The sequence below is a fragment of the Cottoperca gobio genome, chromosome 1 (genome assembly GCF_900634415.1).
Source record: "Cottoperca gobio chromosome 1, fCotGob3.1, whole genome shotgun sequence".
Taxonomy (NCBI): domain Eukaryota; kingdom Metazoa; phylum Chordata; class Actinopteri; order Perciformes; family Bovichtidae; genus Cottoperca; species Cottoperca gobio.
The window spans coordinates 17,622,562-17,643,407 of record NC_041355.1 but is presented as its reverse complement, the minus strand read 5'-3'; the positions used below and the strand labels follow the sequence as shown (position 1 = coordinate 17,643,407).

Sequence of the window (20,846 nt, the reverse complement as noted above, 5' to 3'; positions counted from 1 at the left end):
TCCACGCAGAATCTAACTCTATTTTCCTCCGAGACTTTTCTGTTTATTCTTTTACCCATGGTTAGCATACCGAGTTAGGCGGGGGTCTGCAACTCAAGATAAGACACCTGCAGGAGGATGTGACGCATTTTGACGAAATAGCCTATTTGTTTATATATATATATATATATATATATATATATATATATATATATATATATATATATATATATATATATATATATATATATATATATATATATATATATATATATATATATATATAAACAAATAATTCTATTTCAGTGTCACAATATCACCTCCAAGATAAGAGGTGTTTCCTTTGAAAGATTGTCCACTGTGCAACAAAAAATACACTAAGAATAAATATTTTGCTCCATGTTTTGTTTTGTCCAAGCCAGAGGGGTTCAAGAGCCGCAGGTTGCAGACCCTGCTTTAGGCCAATTAGAACATCTTTATTATCATTATCATACTAAATATAGTATTTGGGCACAAATGGGTTAAAAACACGTACAGACCTCGAGCAGCAGGGGGCGCTGCTGGCCGTTTGGCTCTCGTCTTTACACGGACAACATCCTGTTCTGTCGTTGGTCGATATGTGCTGTGTTTTGAATAGAGAGATACCTCTCAGCTGATTTTACTACGTGATGGAAGAGGAGGCAGACACCGGTGTTTCCTCGCGGGCCGAGAGGAAAGCGTTGGAAAAGGCCAAAATACTTAAACGAGAAAGCGAGAAGAAGATCTTCAGACTGGTAAGCCGAGGCGACAACACACCTGAAGTCTGTTTCTGCAGCTAGCTGGCTATGGTAGCAGTAATTCACTCAGTGCATGTAGTTAGTGTGAGTCTGATCAGGGTTTTCTGTTACCTGAAGGTTGGACGAGTCCTGAAGAAACCGGAGGCTGAGCGGTCGGAGGACGAGGCTGCTGTGTTACTGCTGCACAGAGAAACTGTGGACGAGCTCTGCAAGAGACAAGTCCGCAGAAATGTGCTCAAGAGGAAGCAGGAGGAGGTGAGACTGCCAGGCCCACTGAATGTTAGCTATTAAGCTAAGTGGGATGTCACCTGTAGTTAATGGTTCATAACCAAATGGTGAAGAACCAGGATGGTTTTAGGTTTGACAAGTGTTTTTTCCTGGACTAGATAAAGGAAACTGTGGGCTCTTAGAGAACTACCCGACCCACACCCAGGTTTCCCCATCTATCACTTAGTTTGTAGAACAAAAATAAATACGAATATGCCCACACGTCTTAACAGAAAATTAAACTTAAAGTCAAATTAAATTATAAACCAGGGCCTCTCCCCAAAACATGGCATCAAAGTGAACTGATGATGCAGGACCCACCTCTCCAATGCCTTTCACTTCAGTGAGTCTGTGGCTCTGGGGCAGTTGTTTCAATCTGTAGGCCTATTTGTGTTTGGTGTGAGCAAGGACAGTGAATGACACAAATATGGCTCACATAATCCTGCGGTTGCTCAACACAATATAAGCGTGTGTGGTCGTCAACTTTAAACGTGCTTTTCTTGTACCATCTGCAGGTGTTTGATGACGCTGATGAGCTGAAGAGTAAAGTCAGGCAGCTCGCCATGGCAGTCAAACAAGCAAAACACGTGGTGCTATACACTGGAGCTGGCATCAGTACGGTACGACAGCCTTTGCATCTTCAGTTTCCTTTTTCCTTTTTAAACAGCCCCAGACTGATGATGTTTTTCCTTTCAGGCAGCTTCTATCCCGGACTACAGGGGCCCTAATGGGGTGTGGACACAGCTACAGAAGGGACGGACAGTCAGGTGGGATATGTAGTCTTTGCACTGATCTGATATTAGCTGCATTTTCTTTCGAAGTGAAATAAACTCCGACTACTATTATCGTTCTTGTTTCTCTTTACAAACAGTTCATCCGACCTAAGTAAAGCGGAGCCGACCCTCACGCACATGTGCGTTAGGATGCTACATAAGGAAAAGCTGGTATGTTAGACCTAGATGAATAATTTATGTTGCGCAAAATGTGTTTACGCATGCTTGGTATTTACATATACTGTGTTTGTGTGTCTTTAAAGGTACAGCATGTTGTTTCTCAAAACTGTGACGGACTTCACTTGCGTAGCAGTCTACCCAGACACGCCCTGTCTGAGCTTCATGGAAACATGTTTATTGAGGTCAGACACACACATCCTCAAGTCTTTTTTTCAGTCCTTGACTCACACACACACACACACACACACACACACACACACACACACACACAACTGTCATCCTCAGATTCTCCCTTCTAATCAGTCTGAATTGAAATAATCCCACTTCCTGGAAAGATATTGTCCAGATATATTTAAACAGAATTTGCAGTGCTGCCTCCTAAAGCTCTGTAGGACATTTGAAAAAACTGCAAAAGATCCAGGCTTTTGCTTTTGATGGATCTACGTAAGCTACGTAAAGCCTGATCCATTTCTGATCACACGTCAGCTGTCAAAAACACCGCATCATGCTCATAAAAACCACGCAGCAATGAGAGTATGTGAACTGCAGAGTGCACACATAACCATGAACAACAGCCAGCAGTTGATTGATTTTGATTGTCAGCCATGCCTGCAGAGTTGCTTTGGGTTTGTGTCTCTATTTCACTGCCATTTGTCAGGTGCACGTCTCTTGAATGCTGTTGGTTGAAAACTACTTTTGAACTTCAGTATGCTACTGACTAAAACCTTCCTGACACCACAGATCCAGCTGTTGCGAATGTCTAACTTTCTTTTTATAAATTCTATGCAAGTGTGCATTGTTTTCAAGTTAGTGACAAGGAGGGGAGATGCGTAGAGGACGAGGAAAGTGAAGATTATTGTAAATCTTGCAGAGAGAGTGAGACTGTGCAGCTGTATTATCTACAAGATAAATGGATGAAGTAAAAGATCAGGACGTCCCTACATTATACACAATGCTGTTACATTTGATTTGCTGACAGAAAGTAAGTTACCCTGACATGCTGTTTTTTAATCTTATCTCTAGGTGTGTACGTCCTGCACGCCGGTCAGGGAGTATGTGCGTTTATTTGACGTGACGGAGCGGACGTCGCTGCATCGCCACGGGACAGGCCGCAGGTGTAGCCACTGTGGCGGTGAACTCAGGGACACCATAGTGCACTTTGGAGAACGGGGAACCCTAGAGCAACCTCTCAACTGGAAGGGAGCTGCACAGGCTGCCGAGATGGCCGATGTTATCCTCTGCTTGGGCTCCAGTCTGAAGGTACGTTTAATAAACCAGTGTGTCTGTAGGCATTTGGTAATCTGAAAAGTTTGTTACATTGCCGTTTCAGAGACGTGTTTTGATCATGTTAATATGAATATCATGTTATTACATTTATTTACATGTAGATTAATATACAGTTAGGTCCATGAATATTTGGACATTGACACAATGTTCATCATTTTGTCTCTGTACACGACCACAATGGACTTGGAATTAAACAATCAATATGTGCTATAAGTGCAGACATCCAGCTTTAATTTGAGGGTATATACATCCAAATCAGATGAATGGTGGAGGAACAACAACACATTTTATATGTGGTATCCCCTTTTTAACAGACCAAATGTTATTGGACAATTGGCTGTTCAGCTGCTCCATGGCCAGGTGTGTGTTGTTTCCTCGTTAGTTCATTTACAAGGAGCAGATAAAAGGTCTAGAGTTCATTTCAAGTGTTGTATTTGCTTTTGGAATGTGTTGAGGTCAACTCTCAATATGAAGTCTAAAGAGCTGTCACTATCAGTGAAGCAAGACAACATTAGGCTGAACCATCAAAACAAACCTATCAGAGAAACAGCAAAAACATTAGGTGTGGCCAAATCAACTGTTTGGTACATTCTTAAAAAGAAAGAACGCACTGGTGAGCTCAGCAACACCAAAAGATCTTGAAGACCACGGAAGACAACTGTGGTGTGACAGAAGAATTATTCTCCTGGTGAAGTAAAAGCCCTTCACAACAGTTGGCCAGATCAAGAACACTCTCCAGGAGGTACAGTGGGTGTATCTGTGTCAAAGTCAACAATCAAGAGAAGACGTCACCAGAGTAAATACAGAGGGTTCACCACACCGATGTAAACCATTGGTGAGCCTCAAAAACAGGAAGAGCAGATTAGAGTTTGCTAAAACGCATCTAAAAAAGCCTGTAAAGTTCTGGATCAACATCCTGTGGACAGATGAGACAAAGATCAACTTGTAGAATGATGGAAGAGAAGAGTATGGAGAAGGGAAGGAACTGCTCATGATCCAAAGCACACCACCTCATCAGTGAAGCATGGTGGTGGTAGTGTTATGGCGTGGGCATGTATGGCTGCCAATGGAACTGGTTCCCTTGTATTTATTGATGATGTGACTGCTGACAAAAGCAGCAGGATGAACTCTGAAGTGTTTCGGGCAATACTTATCTGCTCATATTCATGCCAAATGCTTCAGAACTCATTGGACGGCGCTTCACAGTGCAGATGGACAATGACCCAAAGCATACTGCGAAAGCAACCAAGGAGTTTTTTAAGGCAAAGAAGTTGATTGTTCTGCAATGGCCAAGTCAGTCACCTGACGTGAATCCAATTGAGCATTTCACTTGCTGAAGACAAAACTGAAGGGAAACTGCCCAAAGAACAAGCAGGAAGTGAAGACAGCTGCAGTAGAGGCCTGGCAGAGCATCACCAGGGACCAAACCCAGCGTCTGCTGATGTCTATGGGTTCCAGACTTCAGGCTGTCATTGACTGCAAAGGATTTGCAGCCAAATATTAAAGTGATAATTTGATTTATGATTATGTTACTTTGTCCAATTACTTTTGGTCCCTTAAAAATGTGTTGTAATTCCTCCACCATTCATCTGATTTGGATGTAAATACCCTCAAATTAAAATTGGAAGTCTGCACTTAAAGCACACATTGATTGTTTAATTTAAAGTCCATTGTGGTCGTGTACAGAGACAAAATGATGAACATTGTGTCAATGTCCAAATATTTATGGACCTAACTGTATGTTATATGATTTGTATTCAGCGCCTTATTAGCTTGTAGCATCTTCACTCTCTTGCGCTCTGTTTCTGGCTCGTGTAGGTGCTGAAGAAATACGCTTGTCTGTGGAGCATGAACAGACCAGCAAGCAAAAGGCCCAAACTCTACATTATCAACCTCCAGGTACACTTAGTTTTGACATTGTAGGTGAATAAGATGCAAATGAATTTGATTGATTATGTGGCTGTGCTTTTTGTTCCAGTGGACACCAAAAGATGTTCTGGCTGTGTTGAAAATTCATGGCAAGTGTGATGACGTCATGAGCCTCCTAATGGAGGAGCTGAACATTCAGGTGCCTGTGTACGACAGGTGAGGAGCTTTTTTTATTTCATGAAGAAGACAAAGCCCTCCTCATTAATATAAAATAGGACTGTTCTTCCAGCAAAGTATACAAACATGCAAGTCGTCTTTCAGAGATATTAGTAAAGGGATAACACATGAACCAGGTAACTCAAGTATTGTAAAGCATTATTCATGCTTTACAATACTTGAGTTTTGGAATATCCTCACCAAACTCTCTCACACACAGAAAGATTAGTCCAACTTTTTCTTCTCCATGCTGTCTCATCAGAGCAGAAGACCCCGTCTTCAGTCTCGCCGCACCTCTGCGGCAAGAAGAGGTCGACAGCCATACTCGTGAGGTCATAGCTCCGCTTGATGGGCAGGAGGACTGCTTACCTGGCTCTGGAGAGCAGGCAGAAGAAGCCACAGCTGTGCAGGGCGGCTGGTTTGGTCGAGGCTATGGCAAAGGAAGGAAAAAGAAGAAAAAAGCTGCATAATCAAGCAGACTTTAGAGACTCCTTCGATGTGGTCAAGTACGTCAATCCCAATGAGGGATTCAAATGTGCGCATGTTGATTACATTACTTATGAATGATCAAAAATGGAAAGTCAAAAACTTTGCTAACAAAGCCAAATATTAAGTGCAACACATAGCAGGCCAGCTAATATTACTGACCCGGTTCCATAGCCCAGTAGCTAGCATAGCCAACATAGCCTGTAAGACAAAGTTTGAATGACAAAACCATAAAATAATTCTCACTCGCACCCTGTAGGCTCAGAAAGTGTTTCCTCCTTGACACGCAGCATGTGTGATGGTCTCAATGGATAGCAGTAGTGTCAAGTTTTGATGAAAAAAAAGTCCAAAGAAAGTTTTGAAACCACTCCTGCAGCATAATAATTTTTCTGCTATCCCTCTGTATGCTTAGTACATCACAAACGCATTTATATTTTCATTGATGTATAGTTCTTACAACCTACTTTGAAGCCTATAGATGCTGACTGATCATCAGAAGATCATATTATTGGTGGAGTGTCCCTTTTAAATGTATTTTAAGTTGTTTTCTTTACCAAGTTGGTATTTGTTTGAGCATTAGCTAAACCTAAATGGACGCACTGGTGCCTGAAGTGGAAGTTACTGTACATGCTCATGGGTAGTTCTTATAGTGGAACACAAATGTTTACAAGTGGCACATGCCAATGGAACAACTGCATACAAATTCTACTGTCATTCATCCTCAGGTTTGTAGGATAGGTAAAACAGCTACTACTGTTACTGAAATTGTGGAATTTGCCAATGTTTACATGTTTATCTAAACTTTTATGCAGACAATGCAACTCTGCTACTAGCACTTCTTTGTCTACAGAAATTTAAGAAGGAACACTGATTTTTATTTATTTTTTACTTGCATTTTGATTAGTTGTTAGTTTCAGTCGTGTCAAGTTATTGTTTACTGAAGTGATTAGAAACATCCAAATATGTTTCTCTATTCATTTGTCTCAGGGACATCCAGTGTTATTAATAATGTCTTCCTGTACCATATAGTGTCAGAGGTTATTAAAGGCCAGACTAGACACAATTAATAATGATAATATTATTTATAATGATATCAATGAATATCATCTTATAATATAGTACACTTGATCTATAGATCTTGGCGGTACTCTGGTTAAACCTGTACCTTATTACCCGTGTGATCTTTTTTTGAGTTTTGGAAATGTAATGGTTGTGCCTGGAACTTTTTTTTTTGGGGTCAATTGTTTAACTTATTCAATAAAAATAAATATTGTTAATAATATAGACTCTGTGACTTGTGAATAGATATCTCTGAAATGGAAGTCCCTTAACTTACTATATCCAGTATTACTGCAGCATATGACACAGGCCACTTAAATACTGTGCCTGTGAGTTTAGGACCCTAACCCTGACTACAGTAATGAACTGGTGGAAGGAGTATTCAAATCTTGAATAAAAAGTAGCAAAACCAATGTTAAATTGCTGCATTCAAGATTCCGTCGGCCCACATTTTGTTTCATCAATAACAATCTATTAAAACTATGTTGTCTTTTGTTTGTAAAATCTTGATCTGCAAAATAACCTAACCAGAGCGGTCAAATAATTGAAGTGGAGTAAAAAGAACACATTTCCTTCCTGCGATTTAGTGGAGCAAAGTGCATAGAGTAGCGAAAAATAGAAAGAAGAGTAAAAGGAAGCAGTAGGTAAATAGTTGCACACTATTAGTACAGTGCCTGAGTAAGTGTACTTAGCCCGCATTCCTCTTCTGGTATCGGTTTGTTTATAGGTTACATCTGACCACGTGACAGGAGGGATTATGCAATGAGCACCCCAGTGTGAGAGGATTTGTCCGATGTGACGTAGTGTTGGAGGCGTTGGCCGGTGTCACTGTCTGCTCTGGAGAAGAAGTCGTCTTTTGAAATCTTTCAGAGTAACCGGAGTGAAACACTTTGAAACTTACTCTGTTAACTGTTTTTATTTGTACTACCTCTAAGTTATTTGAACGTTTCGAAATGATCAAAAACGGTCACCACGCCACCGACGACCAGCAGGATGACGCTGGCTGCTGTGAACCGGGTGGTTCAGTGTGCAGCCCGGAGAAAGGGACGCGCAATGTCCGGTTGTGGTGTGACGGCTGGTGAGTCGCTGTTGTCGCAACTGTCCTACTGTTGGTGTTGACTTATTAAACTATTTCCCACAGTTAGTTGTCCTAAAAGTGGTCCTTTTGCAACACATAGGGACCAGTGGTGGGGTAGCATGCTAATGCTATCTAGCTAACGTTATATACAGCAGATAGTAACGTAGCAACAGGAAGTTACACTAGTTCATCGTCCATAACTAGCTAACTATTATAGCTACCGGTACTTTCTCTCAAAATGACCTAATTGTTATTTCTCACTCAAAAATGTATAGAATGTTATGCTATGCTAGCAGCCCAACCTACAATAAATAATTCAGGGATTTTGTTATTTGGGAAACGAGGGTAATGTGCCTGTAATACACTAGCTACTAACACTTATGATCAGTTTGTATGGTACAGGACGAGGTCCTCTCAGTCCACAGTCTCATGGCTTCACAGTAAGGTTATGAATAATATTTTTAAATGTGTGAAACCCAGTCGGAACTGACACTAAGGTTATTTAAAGGTTAGAACCTTTAGATGAAAACCTATGAAGCATTATGTTGCATGTTAGAGATGCTAGTTGTAAACACACCCAACATTACAGCTGACCCAGAGGAAATGTTTGGCTTTTTACATGCATCGCTACTATATGCAGACCTAACCTCTGCTCTCTCATACTGTATGTGAAATCCTACTGTTACCTCCAAAGTTGTCTAACATAAAGTCGGGTTGGGTAATTACCTAAAAAATAGGTACGATCTGGAGATTAACCAAGGGTATTTATTCATTCTGACACAAACCTCTGAGATGTGGTTGAGCCAAATGATGAGTCAGACAATCATATATTGTTATTGTTATTTTCAAGGCAGGAGTATGCACGCACATCCAAACCAAAGGGTGCAGCTGCTGCACCCAAAGTAATCGGATCATGAAATGAACACACAAAGTGTACATTGGAGCCATGTAGTGTGTGAGAACATTATCTAATGTTATTTTAAACTCTACCTTCAAAGTCCATGAACCTCGCATGCTGAGGAGATAACGGACTCTGCACAAGGAAGTGGCCGATAGCTAGCTTGCTGATAGCTAATATGACATGGCCTTTCTCATGTGCTGGTTATAAATAACTAGCATATTGAACATGTCGTTCAGTGTGACGCAAAAGTGTTATGTTGTTATGGTGAGCAGGGGTTCCCTCTTCTTGGGGGATTTGAAGGGGGTGTAATGAGACATAGTACATAGTTATTAACAGATGAAATGTTATAAAATAAGGGACATAAAGTACTAAAATACTTATAGATGTAAAATCTAGGTTGGGTAACATTGGAGAAGCCAGTAAGAGTAAACTAGATTTTTTTTTAAATGATCCAACCAAAAAAGAGACATTATCTATTGTTTGTAGGATTGCTCTATTAACACATTTTACAAATATGCAGTATGTGTACATTTCATTTTCTGACTCCATCTCGTTCAATTTTAGAGTTTTTACATTTTTTGACAGGTATAAAATGTCTTTAGGTCAGTAATTGCACAACACCTTACTGTATTTACTTGTCTCTCTTGGAGGATTAAAACTTTTACTTAAAAATGCTAAATTGTTAAAAAAAGCTAACTCTGATCTGCATATACATCACTCTGAAGAAGATATATTTACAACTAGGAGTATAGTGTCTAACTGATCCTGACCAGGTGAGGTGTTGGGGGATTATTGTTAAGGGAGTACAGACTAGCATCTTGTGGTAATGTCATTATTGAGGAGAGGTCTACCCACTGGAAGCACAGTGACGGATGACGTCTTTTATTAAAGCGGTACGATCTGTTGGAAATAACCTGCAGATAGAGACGTGTGAATAGAAAGGCCTAAAGGTCAGAGAAATGGAACTGCAAATACAAAATCAAGTGGATAACAAGGACAAGGAAAGTGACTGGGTACTTATTTCCCTTAAAAACTCTGAATGAGGATCAATGCAACTTATTGGCCGAACTAACTTCAGTCGTGGTAGTTAACTGTTTGACATGCGTTAAATTAGCACAAATGTAAATGTGTAATTGGAACCAGTCCTTCCTAATTCATTATTTAAAATAGTTTTTTCTATTTATACCCTGGGCTCGTAACCAACAGCGGCTCTTGTGAAGTCTTGTTATATGAGTGTTTTTGAAGCTGTAGGAATGTGAAGCTGCAGGGTGCTGAACAAAAGCACATTTTTTTTCAAAACCTTAAGAAAGGGAATTGGAACTGAGCCACATCCTAGTATTCTAGGATTATTACTCTTTAAGACTTTAAATCTGTTGCAATAAGGGAGGAGAACTTACCTCACTTCCTTAAAAATAAAAAGGCAAGCCTGTACAAAACATTAACTGCAGAAGTTACGTAATGGCAGAAAACAAATAAATATTGGCTCATTATACACAGTGTCTCTGATCATTACCTTTCTCCCAGTAACCTTTATCATTGTCACCCACCATGTTCAACGGTCTGTCAGTCTGTGCTTTGAAATACAACCTGCTTGACTTAGAGAGCATATGTTCACAGTAAATACCACACACTTTGCTTTACTGTGCAAGGTTACCATATAACGAGATTGAAATACAGATAAGATAATGTTAAACAACAAAGCAAATATAGTAGGCCAGCCAAAGTTCTACTGCAAAGGTGGCTTTTAATGATGCTGGAGATAAATAAATAAACAAAATAATGCTAATGGTAATGGGTGAATTTTTATTCTATCAGAATCAGAAGTACTTTATTTGTCCCACGAAATGTACGTTGTTACAGCAAAGAGCAAGAGAGTAAAGTGGCGAGTACACAGTTAAATAGAATAAAATACAGTAACAGTAATATGAGTACGGAGTCAATGGAAAGAAATGTGTCGGAGTGAATATTGCACATGACAATGATAATTGCACACAGTGTTTGAATAGACTTTTCTCGGTGTGGTGGACTACCAGGGGCCGTGGTGATCAATCTTGTAAGTAGCACTTACATTAGTTTGGCTTATTTGAAGCTATTGTTCTGCACTTAAAATCATTTCAGCTATTTGAAGCTAATGTACTTGCAAGAGTTGTATCCTCATGATTGTTTGCACTTATTGTAAGTCGCTTTGGACGAAAGTGTCAGCTAAATGTAAGGTAATGAGAAAGCTGTAGCTGCAGGGAGCTATTTGACCTAATTGTTGTGTGTGTGTATCTGTTAATTCTGTTGTGTCCTCTTTTGTTTGAGCACTTGCATTGTCCATTGTTTTCCATGCTGATGACATTGTCGTCTCTTCTGTCCGTCTCCATAGTTATGACATGGTTCACTACGGTCACTCCAACCAGCTGCGGCAGGCCAAAGCCATGGGAGAGTACCTCATAGTCGGAGTGCATACAGATGGTGAGACCGTCACACACACATGCACACGTTCTGATATGGATATTTCTGTTAAAGCTTTTTGTGATCTGTGGTGGTAATTCAAAAATGAATCACTTTCTGGCCAGTAATGAACAAATATTGAAGTTAGAGCTTTGGTGTTATTCAATGAAGAGTTAGAAGTGTTTAACAGAATTAAATCAATTTCAGCTGAAAGATAACCTGCAGCCACGTGTGTGCAAATGGGAACAAAAGGCATCGACTCTAAGCCTTTTGTTCCCATGCCATAGAAACATCACACATGTTAATTACAACAGTTAACATTCATCTGCTAATTGCCTGACAATATGGTCAAAGTGGCGCCTTACTGTCTGTCAAATGCCAGCAGACACAGAGGCATCAGACCTGTGTATTACAACTGTGAGAAAACACAGGGTTAGTGACTGTAAGGCCAAACAACTAAATAAAATATAAGAAGACTATATGATATATTTCCACAACATGATCAACTGTTATTACACAGATTGAATACTTAGTCAGATGTAAATGTTTACATTTCTACGGTCACTTTTATATTACAGATATGGAATGCCAGCTACACATGTTTATACGTTAGATGACAAGTCAAAGTCAACAAGAACAAGAAGAGCAGGTTAAAGAAAAATATTTGAATTTAAAAAACAAACAAAAGACAGGATAAAAGATTCTTTGGCACTGTCTATAAGATGTGTTATTGTTCCAGAGGAATGGTATATAGGAGTACGGCAGTAAAGTAAAAGTATGACCTATGTATGTCAGATGACCTACGTATTAGTAAGGTAGCTGTATAAGAAGTGATATAAAGTAAAGGGAGACCTGAAAGTGATGACTCCACCTACATTATTAATGTGGCCGGCCCATTTTTTCACTTCTATTTCTGGTTTGTCTCCTAACATCCGGTTGCTTTGACACCACTATATCCACCAGATTAAAAAGAAGATCTTTGGCGCAACTAGTTTACAATTAGCAACTGTGTGGCATTAGCTGTTTCTGTGGCGAAGAATGCCAAGAGATCTGGTGCCAATTTATCAGTATGATGATGCACATTATTATACAAGTTATTATCATTGTTTTCATTCTTCACGAACGATCACTGAACCAGGTGGTTTTTACTTTGTTGATCTGCAATCTGCTTTATCATCATGAATTAAAAACCCATCTTTTCAACCTGCTATATAATATGATATACATTTGATTGATAATATAATTTGGAATAATTAGCTTGTTGCGTATTAATAAGCTCATGTCATGTCAGAACTGGACTGTGTGTGTAACTAATCACATGAGTCTGTTCAAAAGGTTTTGAATGGCCACACTCAGACAACTTCTGTTATGATATCATATTGTTATGAATACACAGTAAAAGACGAACATACTGAGCCGAAACAAACACGGGGCAAATGATATCTATATGAAAAGACACAAATGAAAAGACTAGAGCAAAATAAAATAGAATAATTTAAAGCAAACCGTAGAATAAAAGTTGCAGTGCAGCACTTAATAAAGTGCTGTGGCAAACAGAACATTTTTAACGAAATAACTGAGTAGTTCCAGATTTGTGGTGCATAAACACCGAATGCTGTTTCTCCGTGTTTAGTTACTCTTGAGACAGACAGAAGTCTGGACGCTTCTCAGCGGAGCAGCAGATCTAGTAATATATTCTTTGGTCGACCACATTGAAAGCAGTTTGTAGAAAAGCAGGACTTCAAGGTCAACAGATGTAATTGATGAGACAATAACTAACACTGGATTACCCTCCCATCCTCTCTCAAAGCTGAGATTTCCAAGCACAAGGGTCCTCCGGTCTTCACTCAGGAAGAACGTTACAAGATGGTACGGGCCATCAAGTGGGTGGATGAGATGGTAGAAGGAGCGCCTTACGTCACCACGCTGGAGACTCTGGACAAGTACAACTGTGACTTCTGTGTGCACGGAGGTGAGCCACTTTAGGGCTGCTCTTTGAATTTGAACAGTGATGCACATGATGGGACAAAGCTTCCAGGTGTGATGATGGACTAATGTCATCGTTTATGTTTGCCAGATGACATCACGCTGACGGTAGATGGTAAGGACACGTATGCAGAGGTGAAGCGCGAAGGCCGCTACCGGGAATGTAAACGCACGCAGGGCGTCTCCACCACTGACCTGGTGGGACGAATGCTTCTCATGACCAAAACCCATCACAGCAACATGGTGAGTTGAAGCTGCGTTCACACTTGACACTGTAGGTTATGAGTTCATGTTTATGGATTCCACCCGTTGATGGCACCACCACACAAGACTGATGTTCTGATTCCCCACAGTCATTGTGTTTACATTCTTTCATTTACTTTTTAATATAGAGTGAAGGTAATCTATGCGTGTACATCTAGTGCTGGTCCTGACCTGTAGTTATATTTATGTAGGTCAACTACGGGGGCTGTGTGCGCCCCTTAAGTGTCCGTATGTGGGAGGACTCAATATTTAGAGTGTGAGCAATGGCTTTTTTTGTTGGTTTTGGTGTCACATCTTTTCCTCTCTAATATCTTCTGCAGGATAACCCAGATTACCAGCAGCACACTGACAACTTTGGAAAAGTGAGTAGCAGGAGTTTTACTTTATAGAAAACGTGTAGTTTAAATGGTTGATTACAACGGACAACTGTCAGCAGTGCAACATCTTTCCCAAAGTGAGACGCCACCTCGAGTTTGTTACTCCTAGTGAAACGCTTGTCTTTTGTTCCAGGGTCCTAAAGGCCACAGTCCATGGACAGGAGTGTCGCAGTTCCTCCAGACATCCCAGAAGATCATCCAGTTTGCCTCAGGAAAGGAGCCTCAGCCCGGAGACACCATCATCTACGTGGCCGGGGCATTCGACCTCTTCCGTATCCTCATTGTGCAGAAATATGAGTTATGAACACTGGTAGAAATTGTGTCTTTGGTGCGTATCGTTGTTGCCTTGACCACAAATTCCTTGCAGACATTGGCCACGTTGACTTCTTAGAGATGGTCTATAAGCAAGCAGAGAGGCCCTACGTCATCGTGGGTCTTCACTTTGACCAGGTACAGCTCATACAGACATGCACTCGCACACACATCTCAGAAAAGCATTCACAAAAGGAACCGCTCCACTCTGTTAGCAGTTTTCAATAGAAACATTTGGAACAAGTTAACGCAGTTTCTGTCCTTTTGATTTAAGTGAGTTGGCTAAATATCGTAAAAGTAGTAAAAGATCGCTTTATTCTCTTCAGGAAGTGAATCGGTACAAGGGGAAGAACTATCCAATCATGAACATCCATGAGAGGACGCTGAGTGTTCTGGCTTGTCGGGTGAGCACAACACACACACACACACGCACACACACACACCTCTAAATGTTCAGCACAGCGGGATGTATTTCTAGTCTGAATACTCACAGCGCTGCAGGCCGAGCTTGGCTCTGTTCCCTCCATTCCTGCTGGTCAGCGATCAGTCTAGGTCAGACAAAGGGTCTCCGTGCCCCCAGCTGCACTGTGTGTGTTTGTGTTGAATTTAAACCAACTTATGAGAACAGTACACAAAACAAGCATGTTACGCAATCCTAAAACCACTAAATTGCTGTGCTACGTCATCACTTTTACTCAATGCCTGATGACGCAGTCAGAATTGAAGCAGTCAACTGTAAAAAGACCTTTGCCCTTGAGCTGTATGGCATCCAGAAAGTGCTTGTCTGTTAAACTTTGACATTGAAAGTGAAATGCACTCACTGATGTGAGGACATTGTTATGAACCTGTGTTTTTCCCCTTGCCTGTCTCTCTGTAGTATGTGTCAGAGGTGGTGATTGGTGCTCCTTATGCAGTGGGCAAAGACCTGCTTGATCATTTTAAGGTGAGTTGCCTTTAAAATACTTTACTTCTGTTATTGTGTTAACGCGTTTGTTTAGTTTTTTAGATAATTTATTCAAAACCTTTTTGTTAAACCAGGATGACATCTTCATTTTGAAATTTCAAGAGATTCTTGGCCAATGGCAAAATTATTTTAAACAGACCAGAACTAATTATCAAAACATTTGCGCTGTGCCATTTCAGTCCTTAAACTGTAACATGTGCGTTCATACTTTTTTGTAGTTAATTCCAAGCAAATGTAAATCCCACATGAGAGCTATTTTACCAAGTGTGCAGGCTGCACTCATTCATCAAGAGATGTGATGGAAGCTTCTGAAAGATGCCCTTATAAAGGAGGAGGGTGGCCAGTTCGTTTTCATTTTCTGACATTATACATTCAGTTCAAATTAATAGTTTTAATGAACAATTCTAAGCAAAGTACAAATATACAGTAAATTGGTGCATCTTCAAAAATATATATAATATATAACAGGACTTGTTCCTAAAGTTAAAACGCAGTTTTAATAATCTGTCATCATGTATGAACTTTAAGTATTTAAAGAAGGAAAATATTTCAATTGGCTGTCATCAAAAACTTGAGAAGTTACGAATCTGGGTAAACTTTTGGCAGTCTTACATTACTTAAGTTTTTAAAACTAGTTTCAGCTCACAAAGTTTTGACAATTTAGATTAAATACAGATTAAAGATTACTGAAAGCCTTGGACGGTGCAGTCCAGATAAACAGATAACTGTATGGGTGCTGCATTAAAAAGATTCTCCCTAAAATAATTTACTGAGCCCAAAACTGAATCATGTGGCGCCTCCTTGTGGACATATTAAATATCAGAAGGAAAACCCCTACTAGGAATAATATATTTTATATGTATAAAATTGAGTTGCATATTAAACTGGGTTTACAATTATGTGCGGGGCGGCCTAAAGTGCCATGTATAAACCTATTTATGGTGCATACAATACCAAGCTATTATAATAATAATACGTAGCCATTAGTTTGTTAGTCATAAATGTTGTGTAAATCCAATGGGCTGATTTCTCTTTCCCAATAATAAAGTGTATTTTCAGACAAAATCCACATTTAAAAGAAATAACTTTCAAAACATTATCAAACAATAATTTGGTGGCCCCCCTTCAGATACTCTGAGGCCCCCCTAGGGGCCACAGACCCACGCTTCAGGAAGTTAACAAATCATAATAAGACAAAAGAGTCTAGATGAGAAATGTGTGACTATAAATAGAAAAGATGAAGTTTACCAGTTTATCTGCAAAGTAATAAAGAAGTGTGTGCGTGGTGTGATAAAGCCAGCACCGGGCTCTTCAGTGACAGACACTGCAACTTCTCACTAACCAGGTGTGTTTGTATAACTCTGCAGGTGGACCTGGTGTGTCATGGCAAGACGGAGGTGTTTCCAGACAAGGATATGTCCGACCCCTACGCCGTGAGTACAGGCTGCTGAAGTCTCTTGTCAAAGTGCAGCAACCCTCGTGATTGTACTGCATTTATATGTAAAAATAAATATGCCGTTGGCTTACAGTCTGATTCACGCTGAGGCAAGTGTTCCTCGTGATAAGCATGGGAAATGGACTCCCAATATTCCTTCACGACAATCCAATGTTAACAAATGATTAATGTGACTTTGCCTGTGTCCTCAAAAAGTAGAACACTTGGTCACTGAGTCACTAAGTTGTTGCCCGAGACCTAATGATTAGAAAGGATGTGCATTATTGCTCCATTCAGGTTTTACAAACAGTCCTGTTTGACCTTTAGGAGGACACTATTGTGTTTTATGTCTGTGTGTTACACATAATATCTCAAATGGTCACAATGGTGTGTGTTATTGCTCCATTTTGGCTTGTTAATGTTGCTTTAATTAGTTCAAGGGTGGATAACCATGTGTGTTCTGCCCGCAGGAGCCAAAGAAGAGCGGGGTATTCAGGACCATCAATAGTGGGAACAATCTCACCACTGATGACATCGTCCAGAGGATCATTGAAAACAGGTCAGCGACTCCCCACTCTTAACTTAACTGGCATTTCCTTATCATCTTTATCTGTATTTCATTTCTCACTGTGTATAATTTTGACTGTGTAAAGTCTCCTTGTGTGTCCTCAGGCTGCAGTTTGAAGCCAGGAACCAGAAGAAGGAGGCCAAGGAGATGGCAGTGATCGAGGCGATGAAGAGGAGAGAGCACCAGAGTGAAGGTGCAGCCCAGGCTGCTCACTAGTGACACCTCGGACCTGGTTCTGTGTGTGATTTACTCATCCCGGTATACTCGGCTTTAACAGGGTGGATTCAACTGACCCAGGGAACTGGACCTCGCTGGGTGAAACGACCCGTTGGTCTCTAATAGTCCACTGGGTGCAGAATCTGCTTTAAATATTTGTGGTGGCAGTGTGTCGTGCATGCTGCTGCGTTAGCTTCTCTCAGCCTTCATCTGTACAGTCAATTCCGGCCTAATGCAATCAGATCTGCCTCGACAAGAACACAAAGAGAGAGAACTTTATAATGTTGTCTCTGTCGTGTATTGTTTTTGTCCATGAAATCACACACTACGTGTTCTTGTAAAGAAGTGGTATGTTAAGTTTGTAATAAGCCATAACTTCAATGTTTTTAGATTTTAAACCATATTCGTTTTTAATGATCGGTCTCATCTTCATTGAGTAACTTTTAATGTGGTCTATTTTTTTATTACACTTGGAAAACATTTATTTTAATTTCTAGAAGTCACTATGTTTTTGTCCATCCTGAAAAAACAGTTTTTACTACGTTAAATCATCGGTGGAGTAGTCTTTTAATTTCAACTGTGGATTTGAACTACCTGATTTTGAAACGGGTGTGTGTGTGTGTGTGTGTATATGTGTGAGAGAGAGAGAGAGAGAGAGAGAGAGAGAGAGAGAGAGAGAGAGAGAGACAGAGAGAGAGAGAGAGAGAGAGACAGAGAGACAGAGAGACAGAGAGACAGAGTGAGTGTGTGTTTGCACTGTAAGTGACAGGAATGTGAAGCATTCCTGAAGCTACAACTAATTTAGTGTCTGTGAATTGCACCAAAGAGTCTAAACTGTGTCTATGACCTTCTCTCTTCAGTCTGCTATCAAGAAATATTTTTTCGAAAACTATTATGTCCTCTTTTGATGTCCTTGACAAGAGAATCCAAGAATCCTAAAAATGTGGGACCTCACTTTCAAACTGCTTCTGCTTCTGTCGATTGTTGAATTTTACAGTCTGTTGCATTTCCTGTTATATGGGGCATATTACTCTGACGTGAATTATTACTGGAGTGAGACCGTTTGTGTTTTATAAATGTGTCTGTAGGATGTTGACAGGCTGAGAAATAAGTACATTTCTAATTATTAGATGGTGTTCACAACCTTTCAATCACTATATTGCAAATGTGTAAATTTCCCTTTTAATAAATAAATTGGAAATATGGTGTCGTCTGATGTCTGTTTCACAGCAGTAGCGTGTGGGCAGCAGCCTGATGACAGAAATCTTTGTTGGATCAGCACATCGACACAGTTCACTGACTCTGTGAAATGAGGCCACAGCCGCTCAGAAGCTGCTAAATCCGACCGGTCCCGTTCACACTGCTCTCAGACTTGAACAAAAACTGCAAACCGTCATCTCATTACAGACACAAAGAGCCTTTAATCCTCCAGTCTGAGTGAGAGCCCCGGAGGAGCTTCTGCAGGAAGGACCCTATCACTCAGCTGAGGGACATGGAAACATCAAGATCTCACTCTCCACGTTCATTTGGTGTACGTTGTTTTTATATATCGACTTATTGGAGTGAATGTGATCATTTAGCTGAAAGTGTTTTTTCTTTGTGTTTTTCTTGAGCTAACAACTTTGGTTTTGGACATTTAGCAAAAAATAAATGTTTGTTTGTTTTGAGTGCAGTCGCTCCAAAACTGGAAGGAATCCCAAGATAGAGATAAAGGATCAACAGAGGATTAAAAGGATAAGAAAGAAACAACCTATTACAAAAAAACTGAATCTTCATTTGGTTTTATAAAAAAATTAATTAAAAAAACGTAGCTCTAATTTGTGACTTTTTCTTTCTTGGTAAATAATTTAACCTCTTAACACCTCTGAAATACCAGAAGAGATAAACACTTTGTCCACCACAGGTATTTCTTCAATCTAATGGACTGTGTGTGTGTGTGTGTGTGTGTGTGTGTGTGTGTGTGTGTGTGTGTGTGTGTGTGTGTGTGTGTGTGCCACGTACAAACGTGTTCACTCTTATCAGTAAGTGTATTTTGGTGACATTCACACACTGTAAATCACATCATAAGCAAGTGTAATCAGCCATACTAATTGAAAACACCTGTGCATCGTATTTTATTATATTAATTGAAAAGAGTTCTGGTAACTACAAGTACACATACAGTCATTGAGTAAATGTACTTAGTTACTTTGGATCGCATCCTTTTTTTGTTTTCTCAGCATGCACAGGTGAAATTGCGCACTCAGCAGTTTTGTCCCTGGCACGTCACTTCCCAGGGAAGTCCAAAAAGTTTTCCATCTGTGCAGCAGGCTGCAGTGGGAGGAGGCATTTTGGGAGAATCTGGGGTCTCTGCCAAGGCGGTAGGGCAGATTTTGAACCGCACTGGCGCACAGTGACATAACTGGTGTTTTCACGGCTGAGGACAGAAAAGTCAAATCTGCCACTGACAAGGATCTTGGAGCGATGCGTAAAATCAAAATTGTCCGGACAGTTTGAGCCACAACTCCTGCGAGTTTAAAGGATGTTTCGGAGATGGCCTGAACTTTTTTTCCTTTCTAGAGTTAACAGTAAGCCTGCAGTTTGCGGAGTAACAGCAGAGCTCGGAGCATGCAGCCTGTAGAAACAAACTCGGGTAGGTCGATTCCCAGTCTGGACTCCCTGCTTTTGTTTTTCCTCTCAGGCCGGGGTCGGGGGAGGAGTTTCTCAGGATGGGACTGTGCCTCGGTACCGAAGTTACAGAGGACCAGAAGAAGGCGAGGATACACAGTGTCAAGATAGACAGAGACATGTACGAGTGCGCCAAGCGGGAGATGAATGTGGTTAAAATCCTCCTACTAGGTGAGACTGAACACCCTGATAATAAGAACACACCTTAAACTCACCTGATAGATATGTGAGCCCATGTACCTGAAGTGCTTAGTGCAAAAACCAACAACAACAACCTGCAGCTGCACCTGAATCCATAATAGGATATTTTCTTTAGTGATGATATCCATGATAACGTTCCTAATTTTGCCATTAATGTCCCCCGACTGAAAGAGTGTAATCTTACATTTTGGTTTCTTAGGAGCCAGTGATTTATTGAAAACATGGTAAAACCTGAACAGTAATGAATAGATGCAAGTTTATAATGATGTATCTGTACTACGTTTAAAAAGAAGACCAAGTTCAAATAGTATTTACAACCTCATCCAGGTGCAGCAGAGAGCGGTAAAAGTACTTTGGTTAAACAGATGAAGATCATCCACAGCAATGGATTCACCAAGCAAGAGCTCACCAGCTTCAAGGTTAGAGAGACGCACACACACACACACACACACACACACACACACACACACACACACACACACACACACACACACACACACACACACATAGTTGATGAGTCTGGCTCACCCTCCCTGATGTTTTAATTTT

The 20,846-nt window shown here is 40.4% G+C and overlaps 3 protein-coding genes across 6 annotated transcripts in view; all 3 read left to right on the top strand.

The window, feature by feature from the left end:
- Window positions 1–526: 526 nt before the first annotated feature.
- On the top strand, window positions 527–6,962 carry sirt7 (sirtuin 7). 2 transcript variants are annotated; one of them, XM_029442973.1, is made up of 10 exons: window positions 527–752; window positions 873–1,010; window positions 1,538–1,642; window positions 1,719–1,789; window positions 1,894–1,966; window positions 2,059–2,157; window positions 2,999–3,235; window positions 5,081–5,161; window positions 5,241–5,347; window positions 5,615–6,962. In XM_029442973.1, the coding sequence occupies exons 1-10, from the start codon at window positions 648–650 to the stop codon at window positions 5,676–5,678; spliced, it is 1,080 nt and encodes a 359-aa protein (XP_029298833.1). In that variant the 5' UTR covers window positions 527–647; the 3' UTR covers window positions 5,679–6,962. The 2 variants fall into 2 exon arrangements, with proteins under 2 accessions (XP_029298833.1, XP_029298824.1); XM_029442964.1 differs by having other exon boundaries at window positions 5,610–6,962.
- A 726-nt stretch (window positions 6,963–7,688) lies between these two features.
- On the top strand, window positions 7,689–18,634 carry pcyt2 (phosphate cytidylyltransferase 2, ethanolamine). Of its 2 annotated transcripts, none has more exons than XM_029451514.1 (12): window positions 7,689–7,970; window positions 11,240–11,328; window positions 13,118–13,279; window positions 13,385–13,536; window positions 13,878–13,919; window positions 14,068–14,206; window positions 14,302–14,384; window positions 14,573–14,650; window positions 15,124–15,189; window positions 16,578–16,643; window positions 17,116–17,204; window positions 17,318–18,634. In XM_029451514.1, the coding sequence occupies exons 1-12, from the start codon at window positions 7,846–7,848 to the stop codon at window positions 17,427–17,429; spliced, it is 1,203 nt and encodes a 400-aa protein (XP_029307374.1). In that variant the 5' UTR covers window positions 7,689–7,845; the 3' UTR covers window positions 17,430–18,634. The 2 variants fall into 2 exon arrangements, with proteins under 2 accessions (XP_029307374.1, XP_029315036.1); XM_029459176.1 differs by lacking the exon at window positions 7,689–7,970 and adding an exon at window positions 8,006–10,924.
- A 134-nt stretch (window positions 18,635–18,768) lies between these two features.
- gnav1 (guanine nucleotide binding protein (G protein) alpha v1) overlaps window positions 18,769–20,846 on the top strand; it is a 30,196-nt gene continuing 28,118 nt past the window's right edge. The window contains exons 1-3 of one of the 2 annotated variants that reach the window (XM_029429677.1): window positions 18,769–18,960; window positions 20,110–20,267; window positions 20,625–20,716. In XM_029429677.1, the coding sequence (XP_029285537.1) occupies window positions 20,138–20,267; window positions 20,625–20,716 (222 nt within the window). In that variant the 5' untranslated portion in view covers window positions 18,769–18,960; window positions 20,110–20,137. Of the gene's footprint in view, window positions 18,961–19,699; window positions 20,268–20,624; window positions 20,717–20,846 lie in introns of those variants that run through there. The other variant, XM_029428860.1, reaches the window with a different exon arrangement.